This window comes from Eriocheir sinensis, chromosome 16, assembly GCF_024679095.1.
Source record: "Eriocheir sinensis breed Jianghai 21 chromosome 16, ASM2467909v1, whole genome shotgun sequence".
Taxonomy (NCBI): Eukaryota; Metazoa; Arthropoda; class Malacostraca; order Decapoda; family Varunidae; genus Eriocheir; species Eriocheir sinensis.
Window position 1 is genome coordinate 13,021,999 of NC_066524.1, and position 15,171 is coordinate 13,037,169.

The following is a 15,171-nucleotide window of genomic DNA, read 5'->3' on the forward strand; positions in this document are numbered from 1 at the left end:
GAAGCAATAGAAGAAAGACCAGAAGCAGTAGGAGAAACATGAGAAGGAGGAAGAAGGAAAGGGAGGAGGGGGAAGCAGGAGCAGGAGGAGGACCAGGAGGAGGAGGAGGAGGCGACAAGTGCAGTCAATGGGAGAAGGTCTACACACGACGCCTTCCCTGCCGTTAGCGCCCTTAGTGGAGGCGTCCGCTGAAGCCGCTTTCCCCTGCCAAGGCGCCTCGCGAGGGCCTTCCATCCCGGGGGTTATTATGCTCCAGTAACTTAGGGTCTTGAAATTAAGCCCCGCCGCGCCGAAGGGGAAGGGGGAGGGGTAGGGGGAGGCTTTCGTCACAGGAACTTGAAATAGGAAAATAGGTGAAAACAAGGGAGGGAGATTAAACAAATGTGGTCTTACGATAGAGTGAAGTGAGAGAAAGGAATAGTTTTGGATTAGTACGAGTTGTTATGTTTTGTCATTCGCCGGGACTTGTTAAGGAAAATAGGTGAGAACAAGGGAAGGAGATCAAACAAATGTGGTCATACAATAGAGAGAAGTGAAAGGAACAGTTTTGGGTTAGTGTGAGTTATGTTTTGTCATTCTCCGGAACTTGTTAACGAAAATAGGTGAGGACAAGGAAAGGAGATTAAACAAATGTGGTCTTATGATCGAATAAAATGAGATAACGCAGCAGTTTGGGGTTAGTTTGAGTAGGAAGGAAAATAAACAAAAGTAGATTAATTTGGGTTTGTACGAGTTGTAATATTTTGTTGTCACGTCAGAACTAGGAAAATAAACGATTAGAAGGAAGGACGTATTAGTAAGCGTGGTCTTAAACTATATAGGAAAATAAACGATTAGAAGGAAGGAAGTCTTAGTAAGCGTGGTCTTAAACTATATAGGAAAATAAACGATTAGAAGGAAGGAAGTCTTAGTAAGCGTGGTCTTAAACTATATAGGAAAATAAACGATTAGAAGGAAGGGAGTCTCAGTAAGCGTGGTCTTAAACTATATAGGAAAATAAACGATTAGAAGGAAGGGAGTATTAGTAAGCGTGGTCTTAAACTATATAGGAAAATAAACGATTAGAAGGAAGGGAGTATTAGTAAGCGTGGTCTTAAACTATATAGGAAAATAAACGATTAGAAGGAAGGGAGTCTCAGTAAGCGTGGTCTTAAACTAATATAATCTGAGAGAATTGAAGTTTTGGGTTAGTGTGACTTGTTGTAATGCCACTCGTCAGAAGTTAATGAAAAGAGGTGAAAACAAGAAAGGAGAATGAACAAGCGTGGACTTAAACTACAAATAAGATTAGAGAATGGAATAGTTTTGAGTTAGTATGAGTAATTGTTATCACGCAAGAACATAACAAAAGAAATAAATAAAGATTAGAGAATGTAATAGTTTTGAGTTAGTAACATAACATAACAAAATAAACAGATACAAGAAAGGAAAATAAACAATAGGAAATAGGTGAAAACAAGTAAAGAGGATAAACAAACAGAATCGTAAACAAGAATAAACTGAAAAGATGAAATAATTGTGAGTTTGTATTTGGGATAACTTATGAAAAACCGGTGAATGCAAGGAAAATAGATTAAAGGTGGTCGTAAACTAGAGTCAGCCTGGAGAGGAGGAAACATTAAAGTCGGCATCATAAAACACTTTGGCTTCTCACATCTGCTATTTCTAAAGGTCAAAGAGGGGGTCAATCGGGTTCTAATGAGTGTTTCTTCAGGTTCACGGTACAGAGGAAGGGTCACACTACCACCAGGGTCATAAAACTACTGCTGGAAATGCCCACAACTCCTACGAAAGCCTTGTCGAATATGTGTATTTTGACAACGAAATGTCTTGTAATACGACCCAAAGTAAGAGTGGAGTAAAAGAGTTGGTGAGGTCAGGATGCTTATCACCCGCCAAAAATCAGAAAGAAATAAAGTAATACGAGAAGGGAGAATAAAGAAACGTGGTCCTAAAATACAATAAGCTCAAGATGGAAGAAACATATTAACCCGGTAGCAGCGACGGGCCAAATTTGTGGCTTTACCGCGTACCAGCGATGGGCGAAATTTCTGCCGTGATATAAACCTCCCAAAATAGATGATGCATAAACTGATCACACATGCGTTGATATATATTATGAAATGGTTTACGTGAGTGATGATTCTTTCTCATTATTTTACTTAGAGGGGCCTTTAACCTAACCTAACCTAACCTAAGAAACATGACCCCCGCAGCTACCGGGTAAAGAGAATGGATTAATTTTGAGTTAGTGAGTGTTGTAGGTAGGTTAGAAGAAATATAGGAATGCGAAAAAGGGGAATAAAAGAAACTTGGTCTTAAAATACAGTAAACTCGAAATGGAAGAAACATATTGAGAGAATGGATTAATTTTGAGTTAGTGAGTATAGGTTTCGTATCACCCGCCAGAACTAAAGAAAAATGGATTAAGAGAAGGAAAATTGAGTAAATGGACGAGACATTGAACTAGAGGAGGAAACATTAAGAGTAGAGTAAATGAGTTAGTGAGGTTAGGTTTCTCGTCTCCCGCCAGAAGTTAGAAAAAAATAGAGGAATAGGGTACAAGAAAAAGGGGAATAAAGAAACTTGATCCTAAAATACAGTAAACTCAAGATGAAAGAAACATATTGTGAGAGAATCGATTAATTTTGACTTAGTGAGTGTTGTAGGTTTCGTATCACCCGCGAGAACTAAGAAAAATGGAATAAGAGAAGGAAAATGGAGAAAATGGACGTGACATTGAACGAGAGCAAGGAATAATTTGGTGTTTGTGAGGATTTATATTTTTTTGTTAGCGCCAGAATTTAGGGAAAACGGAATAAAACAAAAAGGATAAATGAGAGAGAGAGAGAGAGAGAGAGAGAGAGAGAGAGAGAGAGAGAGAGAGATTTGGCGAACTGTCATGATGGATTCCAACATTGACACGAGGGAGAGCAAGCAGCCGAGAGAGAGAGAGAGAGAGAGAGAGAGAGAGAGAGAGAGAGAGAGAGAGAGAGAATCCTTTAGTTCGTGATTTAATGCTTCGTTCTCGCGCGGTAATGAGAGAGAGGGACGCCCAAGCTGCCATTGCCTGATCTGAGGAGGAAGAGGAAGAGGAAGAGGAGGAGGAGGAGGAGGAGGAGGAAACATGTGATGAAATATTAAAGCGAGTTCAATGATTGGCAGCCACGGAAGGGGAGGAGGAGGGAAAGAGAGGGGTGTTCTTGCTCGCTCTCTCTCTCTCTCTCTCTGGTGACGTGGGGGGAGAGTGAAGGGGGCGTGGCGGCGCGTGACAGGGGGCGGTGGGGGTACAGGGAGGGGGGTAAGGGGGGCGGGGGCTGGGAGTGAATGGACTGTGAGATGATTGACGTGAAAGAGAGAGAGAGAGAGAGAGAGAGAGAGAGAGAGAGAGAGAGAGAGAGAGAGAGAGAGAGAGAGACAGGGGGGGGGGGGAGCGAGAAAGGAACTAGAGAGAGAAAGAGATTGTGTGTGTGTGTGTGTGTGTGTGTGTGTGACGAGTGAGGTAACATTTAATTATTTAGACGATTTAGATGTGCCGTTCAGCATTATACAAGCAATAAGAATGTATATCCAGAGATAGCTTAGGACATGTTAAAGATGTTACAGTTTCTTAGGAGATTGAATTTTACCTTCATCCTCTGTTTTACATTCCTCTAAATATGAAACCAATAGAATGCCATACAAACAGATAATTCTAGTTAACAGAATTTTGAAGGCTATAATTCCTTTTCTTTTATTAATCACTTCAGTCAGACCTTTCTAAGCATATTCAGACTCTAGATTGATTGATATTTTAGTAGTAATGTTTTTTTTTTTAGACCTTCAGTGTTGTAACTATTTTGTGGATTATTTTATTTATATAGGAAGAGATCACACCTTTAGCATCAAATATCTCAGGTGTGGCATAGAGACAGGTGAAGTGAAGTAATTTGAGGCAGGTGACGTGAGCCAAGGTGAAGAAAGGTAGACGAGATGCAGAGAGGGGTATATATTTATGAATGAATACTTAGTTAGTTATGAATAGTTAGCTCTCTAGCCTTCTTACAATCACTGGAGTAAACAATCACTAAGGTAGACAACCTCATTATTAGTGCTAGTACAGGTGACATAAGGCAGAGAGAGATGTGAGGTTAGCCAGGGTGAAGGGGTGAAGATAGGGTGACCAGGTAGCATCAAACCCTTCCCTTCGTACCCTGCCTTTGTCACCCAGCGGCAGGGTCAGCATGGGTAAAGGCTAATGCTGTGTCCCCTGTTCCAGCAGGAGCGTCGCCCTACAGCATGAGTGGCACCCCTGGGCCCATGATGTCCCCCCAGCCTGGCGAGGACTCCATGGGCTACGGCATCCCAGGCATGAACGGTTCTGGATACTCAGGAGTAGGGGTGAGTTCTTGACGGCAGTGTGTCCCTCCCAGCCAGTGACATTCTTGCACTTCATCTAACACACCCACACCGGCACTGTCCACATACCTACACTGGCACTGTTCCTCTGTCTTCTGAACTCCATACACTCCCACAGTGGCACTCCCTTCACCACTTTCTTCTGGCATTGGCACTGGTTAGACTTCCATACACTGGCCCTTGCATTTCACTCCCTCACTCACTCTGGCACTCTACACACACACTATATCATTGGCACTGGTTAGACTTACATACACTGGCCCTTGCACACAGACACTATATCATTGGCACTGGTTAGACTTACATACACTGGTCCTTGCACACAGACACTATATCATTGGCACTGGTTAGACTTCCATACACTGGCCCTTGCATTTCACTCCCTCACTCACTCATTCTGGCACTCTCTACACAGATACTATATCACTTTCTTCTCATGACACTGGCACTGTTTACACTTAAATACACTGGCCCTTGTATCTCACTCCCACATCTACATTGGCACACCCCTAATGGAAGCTGGCATTCTATATCAACATTGACACTGGCTTTCTTTCCTTCATGACCTGGGCTTTGGTTACACTGATCCACTCTTTCTCTCTCTCTCTCTCTGACACCAGCATTTGAGCCATTTACACACTTACTTTTCTAACACTAGCACCCTGATTCTTAGACTTACACATTTCAGAGCACACACACACATCTAAAATGGTCTGCCACCACAGTGTTGGAAGTCTTGAGGTTAGCGTAAGTTCACCAGTTCATATGCATTACTCCAGTTGGTTCTTGTACCAGGAAAATGCCAACTAAAAGAAATTCAGGTGATTCAGGCAATTCAGGTGTATGAAACTAATCTAATGCCACAAAAAGAGTTTCTAAACATTCCTTACACTGACACTGTTAGTCAGTTTCCCAAGGCAGTGTTATTTCTGTCATGAGTTTTACAAGTTGGAAGGATGTGTATGAATTGGTGGGCCTATCTTTAGAGTGTTTTGGTCTGCCCTGAACACACAAGGTCCAGAGTAAGACTAAGGGAGAGAAGACAGATAATTATGCTGGCTTCATCTTGCCGTGACTTGGTTGTGGTGTTGATTATTACCACTCTGCTGTGTTTAGTACGATTGTGATGAAGTGTGGACCGAGTGTATGATTAACCCGTTTTTTCCTAATATTTCCCCATTTGGTTATGAATATCTGTAAGGCACATTTTGTAAGCTAACTTCTAATGGTTAAAAACGATTGCAAGAAAACTTGTAAAAGGTTCCATATTATAAGCCGTCATGGAGACAAGAATAACAGAAGAGCATCAAGACTCGCCTTTCTCGGTGTGCTGTGCAGCAGATTAAGGCTGACCAGCAGGAGGAGTCACACGTTCAGTGAAAAAAAGAAAATAGAAAAAAGTGAAAAGTTGGACCTTCAATAAACAAGTAAGCTTAAGTACACTCCAAACTTTCAGATCTACCCCAAAAAAAGATTAACAAGTAAATGGTTATATTTATAATGTTTGGCTGTTTGTGCTCACTGTGAATTTTTGAGCCATGCATATTCTGGACACAACCTTAGAAAGTCCTCAAATGCAGACAGAAGGAAGATTCTTAACCAGGCTGTTGTGTTGGGGCCTCTGCTTGACATGGAGACTTTTCCTGAGTTTGGATGCCACAAAAAAAAGGGTTGCAGTGGTCTAGTGGATTAGTGTCAAGCCATGGAAGGGAAGAGCAAGGGCGAGGCGGTTCAAACCCTAATGACATCAGAAAAGGCATTTGATCTTGAGCCCCCAAGTCACGCCCCTAAAATAGCAAAACCATATGACCATACGTAAAAGTTGCCAAGACAAAGGATACATCAAAAACACAGCTTGAGGAAAATCTTTCTTCAAATTAGTACTATTTGTTAATTCTGACAACAAGGCTACTGGGCTGAAGGCAGCAGAAGTCTCTCCTCTCTCCACCAGCCATTTGACATGAACACTGACAGCCTGACATGATTAAAACACACTTCTGGTTCTGATATAATTGAATTATTCAAGAATATTATTGTCACACCCACAAAACCAACCTCAGTCAAGACATTCATCACTTATTAGGAGACCAAAAAATGAACAAGCCATCACCACCATCACAGAATTCTCAAAAACTTTTAATTTCTCATTTTCTGTCACTTTTAATCCACATTAAAACTATCTTGCACAATACACACAGACAGACTGACCGACCTACTAACTGACAGTGACTAGTTTTACTGAAAGAATATGGTGCAGTTAGGAATGTGATTATTGTACAGCCTCTCACACACCACCTGTGTTGTTGCAACACCAAGCACTGGAGATTAGAAAGTTTGGAGTGTGTTTGGCTTTCATGAAAAACAGAACCAGGCCAGGCAGACATTCACCTTCATGTGTTGTGTGCGTGCCAGTGAAGTGTGGGAAGAAGCAAGACAACGAAGACAGAAGACACGTTGGGTGACCACCACCACCCTGAGAACTGAATTTAGGCTTAAGATTTTTTGTTATACTTAGCACATAGTTCAGCTTGCTTTAAAACTAGATGAAGGCATGCTAGAGAGAAGGAAAGAATGTTAGATAAGGCTGTTGTTTGTCTTACTTCATTGCTTATTAATATTCTCCACAATTAAATCATTGTTCATAATCTCACAGATGTGATGAACTTAAGAACCTTGCATGGACGCTGATGCAATAACAATGATAATGATGATAATAATAATAATAATAATGATAATAATAATGAAAGTTTTGATAATAGCAACAGCATCAATACAGTATTAATGGTAACTTTTCTTTTTCCTTTTCTTTTTTGTTTCCCGCTCATGCAGGAATATCCAAACCATGTAAAGTACGAAGAAAAGGTTAGCCGCTAAATATATTCTTTCATCACTTTGTCGTACATGTAAGAGTGTGAGTGTGTGAATAATGAAGAAGGGGAAGATGGAGGATGAATAATCTGCAATACTATATCCTCTATCTTCCTACCCTAATCAGATGCTGCAAAAGTCCATTCATCTGTTACCTTATTTTTATACTTCATATTTTCCAAATTTCAGACAATTGTTATGTATGGATCACAATGTTCTCCCTTAACAAATTTGGAGTGTTCCTTTTCATTATGGTTTCCTGTTTTCAAGAATTCATGCTATTAAAATTTTGAGATCAGTGGAATTTAGATGAACACACTTTTGCCTTACGTATTATTTTTTTGACCACTGGAAATTGAATGAACAGACTTTTGTTGCATCACTTTGAAAATATATATTAGCCCAAAGAGAGATTACATAAGCCACATAGCCATTCAGCACCTTCCTCCTCAGCACCATTGCATCATTTTTTAGCCCAGCATCATCACTAACACTGCACGATGCTTCACACTGAGTCAAATCCTGTGTGCCGTCCAGTGGCTTTGAAGTCAACAAGGATAAGGCCCATACTTTTTAACATATCAATGCCTCAGTTCACTTGTTTGAAAAGACCCACGTAAAAGTTGCTGGGACTTTCACGGAGTGTTTTGTGATACTTGTGATAGTTTTACATGACATTTGCACCCATGGAAACCCGGTTAATCTTATCTGTGGCCTTAGGAAATGGTTGTAGTGGGAGCTTGATGCATTTAATCTGGTAGCAGTGACGGGCCAAATTTGTGGCTTTACCGTGTAGCAGCGACGGGCCAAATTTGTGCCATGATATAAAAACCCCAAAATAGATGATACATAATCTGATCACAAATGATTTGATATATATTATGAAATGGTTTGTGTGAGGGGTGATTTTTTCTCATTTTTCTCGCTTGGAGGGACCATTAAGAAACATGATCCCCGCTCCTACCGGGTTAAGAAAACAGACCATGGCCTCACAGGATTGCGCCACTAAACCCCATCTTGTGTTATCTTGCCTCCCGGATTTGATGTTTTCACCACACTCACAATGAAGGCCACAGATGCTGAGTCATGGTACAAAGCTGTTTTATATGATGCTGAATGGAGTGTGACTGGCTTAGTGGCTTCCTTTGTGGGGCAGCCTTTTCCTCGGCGCTAGAGTGAGCTACATTCTGCCTCATGTGGGACAGGTTACTAGCGACTGTGTGAGGATGATTTTGGTTTGATTTCTAATAAGCGATGGTAGGATGTTATGATGTTAAGGACAGGTGTTAATTATCTTGTCCCTGTGTCTCTCCTTTTTTTATAATAAAGGAAGCAACTCAAGGGCAAAGATGAATAAAAAAGCCTGCTAAGCACTGCTCCTATAAAAGAAAGTAGAGATGAGGGGCCAGAAGGGAGGTCATTTTGGATGGAGAGGTGTAATGATGCTCCCCTCTTGAAAGAATTACCTTAGAATGTAACACAAAAGAAAATGTATGTTGCCAGTGAGGTATAATAGAATGTGATAATGTATGTATGTTTTAACCCCTTCACTACAGCCGGGCCAAAACAGCGCCCCATGCAGTATCTGAGATCGCTGCGCGCGCCAAATTTCAAATGTCGCTATTGAATATAACAAGTTTTCAGCCATAAACTCAACATAATCATCATGTATTATATATGAAAACATGCAGAATTAAATGGTGCACATAAAGAAACATAAATTAATTGATAGTTTTGAGATGTAAGCATAAATACAGAGATAAAAATAACTTGTAAATTGGCTAAAGCACGCCAGGACACAGTATGTGCGTCCTCAGATATGGTACGGGGCACGCAAGGATGCAGTATACGCGTCCTTGTGTTGAAGGGGTTAAGCTGAGAGGACATAATGGGGCTGTAGAAATATGGTGCATGTTAATTATACTCAGTTATTTTTTCATTATGTTAATATGTGATGTTATTAGGAACCCAGTTATACAAACTGGTGGAAGGAAATGACCATGCAGAGAAGTGTGTGATCTGGGACTTGTCAATGATGATGATGGCATGGACTGTTCTTCCTTCTGTTCATGTAATCATTTATAGGTTACAGAGAAGAGGTTGAAAAAGAAAATGATTGAGTGTACATAATGCAATGAAGAGCATTTTGTAGGTATACCTTGGACAGTTGTGGATTTAAAAAAGGGATCAATCTCACTCTAAATCCCTTGTGACTTAGAAGCCTCTTTACCTCAGCAAGTCTCCTCTCCTCCTCTGCCAGTTCATCCCCCATTCTCCTCTCTTCCTTCCTCCTATTTCATTGACTTGCTGTGATGAAAGGTCTATCAAGTCACTATGAGGTTAAGAGTAAGGTTGATTGATGTTTTTATCCTCAATTGTGGTTTAGGAAGGAAGACTTTAAGAAAGTCCTGGGTTTATGTGTTGGTGTGGATGAGGTTTGAGGATTATCTCACAACATGATGGTGGAAGGTTAGACGTATGCATCAGGGTGTTAGGTGTGTGTTGTGCGGGTGCTGGTGTGGTGCTGTGTAAGGGACAGCCCTCAGCGCCCAGCCTTGAACTGACGTGGGTGTTCCTCACCAGGGCATGGGCTACGACCTCCACCCAGAGTCACCTGATGTGTAGGCGGCTCAAACACTTCCGCCCACGCCCCGCCCGCCCTCCACCCACACCCAAAGTTAGTTGGTTATATTTCAGTGGCCGGTTGCGCCCTCAGAATGTGCTTGTCTGCCCGCAAAGAACCTGAGTGTGTTGTAGTTAGTGGTTAGTCAAGTAAAAGAGCAACAGACTGTGTACCACTTGAGAACATGTATTGGCCTCCAGGAGAGTAGTGACTGCACCCGCTGGTAACCTGTGCACTCCTAGTTGTAGTGGTGTTGTTCCTGTACCTGTGTGCCGTGCAGAGTGTGCTGTGTTGTACTGTGTGTGTTGTGTCCCTGGCCTGCAGCACAAGGCATGCCAGGGACCCTGTGGTGTGGTAGTCTGTTTGTTGTACTCTTCCCTACTGTAGAAATAGTTCCCAGTGCATGGTTGTGTTGCAGTCCTTGTTGACTGAGTGTCTTGTTTTGTCTTGTTTGTTTTGTTTGTGACCTGAAATAGTGTTGCTGTGACTCCCTTCCCATGTGTGACGGCTGCACCCAGCGAGCGCCTGCGTCACACCACCCAGCATGTTGTTGTGTTGCTGCACTGCACCATAGTGACACTGAACCTGTCTGCTTAGTGATTGATGTCTGTGACTTAACAAACTTTGTAACTTGAGACTTGAGTACTAACTTGATCTTAACATACATACCCTAGACCTAGAGAGTAGCGACCTAGTGCACGACTTAGGACTCAAGGTCAGTAACTGTGTGCCGTGGCCTGTGTGCAGTGCCACAGCCAGCCTGGGCATGTAGACGGCTGCTCACACTCTAGTGTCTGAGCTCAGCCACTCCACAACTACTTTCACATTAACTGATATACAGTTTTTTATGTTCCAGCAGCAATAAGACGCGTGGGCGGTTAGCGGGTTGTGGAGTCCTGGCCGGCGTGGTGGGGTGGCCTGGCCAGCCTCTAACTTCTCTTCCTGAACGAGCAGCGGCGGACCCCCAAGTGCCAGGCTGCCCCGCCCCGCCCCCACACTACCTCCCGCGGCCCACCACTCCCTCAGACACACAGTGCAGGCCGTGCAACTCCGGCTCACCGCCACAACTGGGCTGCCTGTGGCTCTCCTCGGCCCGGCCTACCCCCGGCACCCCAGCCTTCTGGGCCGCACCTGGCCCCCAACCCTTGGCAGAAGCGACGAGAGCTGCCAGCCCAGTGTGGTGGCAGCGGGCCGCCGCCGCCGCCACCGCCACGCGCCCTGCAGCCGCGTGGACCAGCGGTGCCGCCGAGTCCTCAGTATACGAGAGCCGGGGCGGGTAGCCTCAGCCCCCTCAGCCGCTCCACACACCACACTGCCGCTGCCCTGGCCCACCCCTCGCCCACGGGTGACGCTCTCATGACCCATAGTGCTACGTCATTTTGATATCCACCCGTCCACTCGGATGCCGCGCCCAGCCGCCTGTGGCCACTCTTCTGTGAGCACACTCAGCCACGTTCACCTTCACGGCGGGATTATGATCTCTATAGAGGGTCCAAGCCTTTTTGGCTAATGGAAAGAGCTCGTGATGCGCTATTCTTGTCATATACTTTAAGAGGCAATGTATATATGAACGGATAAGAAATTCATTTGGCAGCCAGTTGTGTGGTTGGCAGTCTTGAATGTGTACAACAGAAGGTGGCATGGGAGGTGAGGTGGGTCCAGTGGCGCGCGGTGGACCCTCCCAGTACCAGGGAGTCCCAGAACCATGTATACGGTTGGTATGTGATAGTCACACTAGTGTTGCTTATATGTGTAGGCTTTTAATAAAGTTTCTGCTGTTTGAACATTCTTAAAAAAAAATACATACATGTTCCTCATTGGCGAGTGAGCCAGATATACCAGGCGTCACCTCCGGCGAGGTGGGCTCCAGCATGTTAGCGGCAGCCCTCCCGCCCCGCGCGACCCCCCAGGCCGGCCGGCTGCCCGGTGGTCCGCGGCGACCCGTACAAGCCTCTGTATCCATGTAGCGTAGGAGAGTGTGGCCAGTGAGGCCCGGCTGCCCCCCCGGCCCTGCACACGCTCCACTGGGCGGCCCGACGCACTGCGCGTGTCTGTCGGCCGCGACGCCCAGTGGGCCCATCCAACCCAGTATACGTACCCTGGACGGCAGCAGCACCAAGACTGGTAAAGCGTAATGGTCAGACCGAACTGGCTCTCATATGTCTGTTGTTTACAAGCACATTGATTGGATGTTTCCGTTGTTTTTGTTTGTGTTTCATTGTGTTTTGATGGGTTGTGTATATGTTTGTGTGCAGGTCCCCGACTGGCCTGAGTTACTGTGTTCTTGATCTTGTGGAAGTTAGAGGGAGTGGCTGCACCCCTGCCCAGGGCCACATCCTGCTGGCAGGGGGTCGCCACTCCCAGCTGAGAGGCAGACGGCCGCACCCACATCCCTGCTCCTGCTGGCCACCACCACCGCCAACACAGGTGGTGGTGGCGGCCGGTGGAGGAGTGGCGTGGGGGCGGCCGTAGGACAAGAGCGGTGTGACTCCTCCTGGGCCCTCCACAGCAAGGCATGGAGGGTGTGGGGCGTCCCAGCGGCGCCCCCGGTGATGCAGGGTATTAAGTAGGGGAAGACAAGACCATGCTGACGATGATCTTGTGATAACACTGGATAATGAACAATTTAAGGACCTGGAACTTTGATGTAGGTCTATTTTTATATGGATAGATAGACTCGGAAAAAACTGAAAAGGGAAAAAGCTCTAGATGGTCTTGTGTAACTGTATATTATTAGTAATTGATAGAAAAATTCTAATAATACTCTTTGCAATCTGTTTTAACTTTTTGGTACTGTTAAGTCTTTTTCCATACGGTTTGTACGGTAGTGTAAGGGCAGCGTTGGGCACGAGTGGCAGCACACGGGCGGCCACGAGGCCCAAGAGCTGCCGAGCGCGCATGTTTGTATGGCTAGTGCAGGAGTAGTGCAAGGTAGCTAGACCACAAGTATACAGTGATAAATACTGCAGTATACGAAAAAAACAATGTTCTCCATTGACAAAAGTATAACTACAAAGAATAAATAAGCAGAGTAGCCTGCCCTCTTTTCATGAACTGTTTATTATTAGAGTTATTTTGACTCCTGTGGTCCGCTGACAGGGCCACCACCACTTGTTTCCTTTGTTTTTTACCTGATCTTTTTGTTTGACTTTTTTTTCTGAGCTGCTGAGGTGTACCATAGATGTCTCCATGTAACTTAAAAAAAAAAGAGCTCTCTTCTGTCTCTCCTCGCTGTCGCTGTAGTGAATGATGCAAGAATAAATCTCCTGTCTTGAATACGTATGAATAATAACTATAAATGTACTGCCTAGACGTACTCTCCAATACCGTCCTGTACCAAAATACGTAATTTTTCTCACAATTCTTGTAGAGATATACTGTGTATTTTTGCTGTGTATTTGTTCCAGTTTTGTAATAGTATTAGTAGTACAATCTCGCTACTTTTTCTCTCCCTGAAGGACGGTATAGGAAAGACTGCAAAAAAAATTGGTGCATTCTTACTTACACAATTTAGCATATTTTTCATGTAAGTAGTTATTGTTTTTATTGTTTTAGCCACCTTTTATTTATGTAGGATGGGTCTTTTTTAAGGCACCCAACCTGATTTTTAATTAAGATAATATTTCCTACCCCACTCCTACTCTTTTCCTTTTATTTCCCCTTTTTACTTTTTATCATATATTTTTGAACGAGTCGTGTGTGCTTGTACATTAGAATCTATTTGCAGAGGTGAGAGATAAGTGCTACCCGTGTTTCCGGGCGATGCAAAACGGGCGCGCCAAACCGAGCACAAGGTACAGCCCTCACCCCCTAACTCCTGTGCAGGTGATCGTTGCCAACTTGCCCTGTGCTCCTGCAACCACAACCATTTTCTATGAAGTCTGTTTTGTATCAATGTCCCGTCGCCCGTTTTGCCTCCTGCCGGAAACATCCCATTCACTCATTTCACTTATTAGTTCACTTAACCATTCTAACCTCTTTGCTATGTGAGTGTGATGTAAGTGTATATTACTGTCTTTTGTATTGTCATGCATAAGTTGCATTGTAAGTATTTTCGGCTGCCAGAAGGCCAAGCCAGTCCTCATGATGATATTAATTATCCATGATGTTCTTTTTGTTAGTTTTTTCTCTCTGCAGTGAGTGACTACTTGCAGACCTCATTGTGTTTTTAAGGTTCAACTGAAAGCTCAAACTAGATTATTTTAGTGTCAGGTACAGGATATTCTTGGTTTGCATTTACTAAAAAATGCTGTAGCCGCTACCCGTGACACTGACCCCTGACCTAATTAACCCCCTTCTCCCCACCTCCGCTCCCCTCCACCCTGAACAGAACAAATCACCAGCGTCAGCAGGGTTGCCAAGGTTGCGGTTTTTTCCTCCCCAAATGGCCTGTTTCTGAAGAGGCTCCGCAGGATACTACTACTACATTTGGAAGTTGCTGCGGGCTGTGAAGTTTTTACAGAACGCACAACTTTCTTTATTTTTACAGATACTAAGCTTAACAAAAAACTGTAGTATACCAAAAGAAATTCAGTGTTGTTTTTGTGGTTGGCTATTTTTTTGGAGTTTTCATGCCTGGCAGTCCGCGGGCCCCTTCAGTCCTGCTAAGGCAACCCTGGGCGTGGAGTCGCCGCCCCCCCAGTGTCACGGCTGCCCGCCATGGTCCCCAGTATACCAGCAGCTTGGCGTGGCCTGGGGCAGTGCACACGGCCAGTGCCTCGCGACTCTAAACGTAAGGAAACAGACTTCAGTATTTTAGAGCCACTTTTTACGTTAGTGTTTGGCCAGCGGGCGTCTGAGTGTGCGCTGCCCCCCTCCCCGGCCGAAGGCAGGGAGGCCCGGCCCGCCCAGCCAGAGACGAAGAAGCACTGTTTATATGTAATGTAACATACAAACTTTTACTATTAGGTATGAATGTTATCAAATAAATGATTTCAAAGGCTACAATACCTCACTCCTTACCCGGGACAGGCCTTCTCTATACGGCATTGCAAGCATTCTTGTCATTGCTAGTCCACTGCATTACAAAGGCCTTTCCTAATGTCTTCTACCTTTTATCTTGGTGTTGGTGTACTCCATCCGGATCCAGCAAATGCTATAATTGCATCACTACCCATTATCTTTGAAATCATAACCAGTTCACTGCATAAAAAATGCCTTACATAACATTTTTCATATATTTGATTTTAGTTTACTCCATATTCTGCTCTGGCAAATGCTAAAATTCCATTGCCACTTGTTATTTTAGGTCATTACCAGTTCACTGCATAAAAAGGGCCTTT

General features: G+C 44.1%; 1 protein-coding gene across 8 annotated transcripts in view; it reads left to right on the forward strand.

The window, feature by feature from the left end:
* The window catches only part of LOC126999311 (homeobox protein extradenticle-like), a 59,230-nt gene extending 44,394 nt beyond the window's left edge, over window positions 1-14,836 (forward strand). For 3 of the 8 annotated variants that reach the window (XM_050861755.1, XM_050861756.1, XM_050861751.1), the window contains exons 5-7: window positions 4,262-4,380; window positions 9,850-9,943; window positions 10,746-14,836. In XM_050861755.1, coding sequence (XP_050717712.1) covers window positions 4,262-4,380; window positions 9,850-9,891 — 161 coding nt within the window. In that variant the 3' untranslated portion in view covers window positions 9,892-9,943; window positions 10,746-14,836. Of the gene's footprint in view, window positions 1-4,261; window positions 4,381-9,849; window positions 9,944-10,730 lie in introns of all 8 variants that reach the window. The other 5 variants (XM_050861754.1, XM_050861753.1, XM_050861757.1 and 2 more) reach the window with 5 other exon arrangements.
* The last annotated feature ends 335 nt before the right edge of the window (window positions 14,837-15,171 follow it).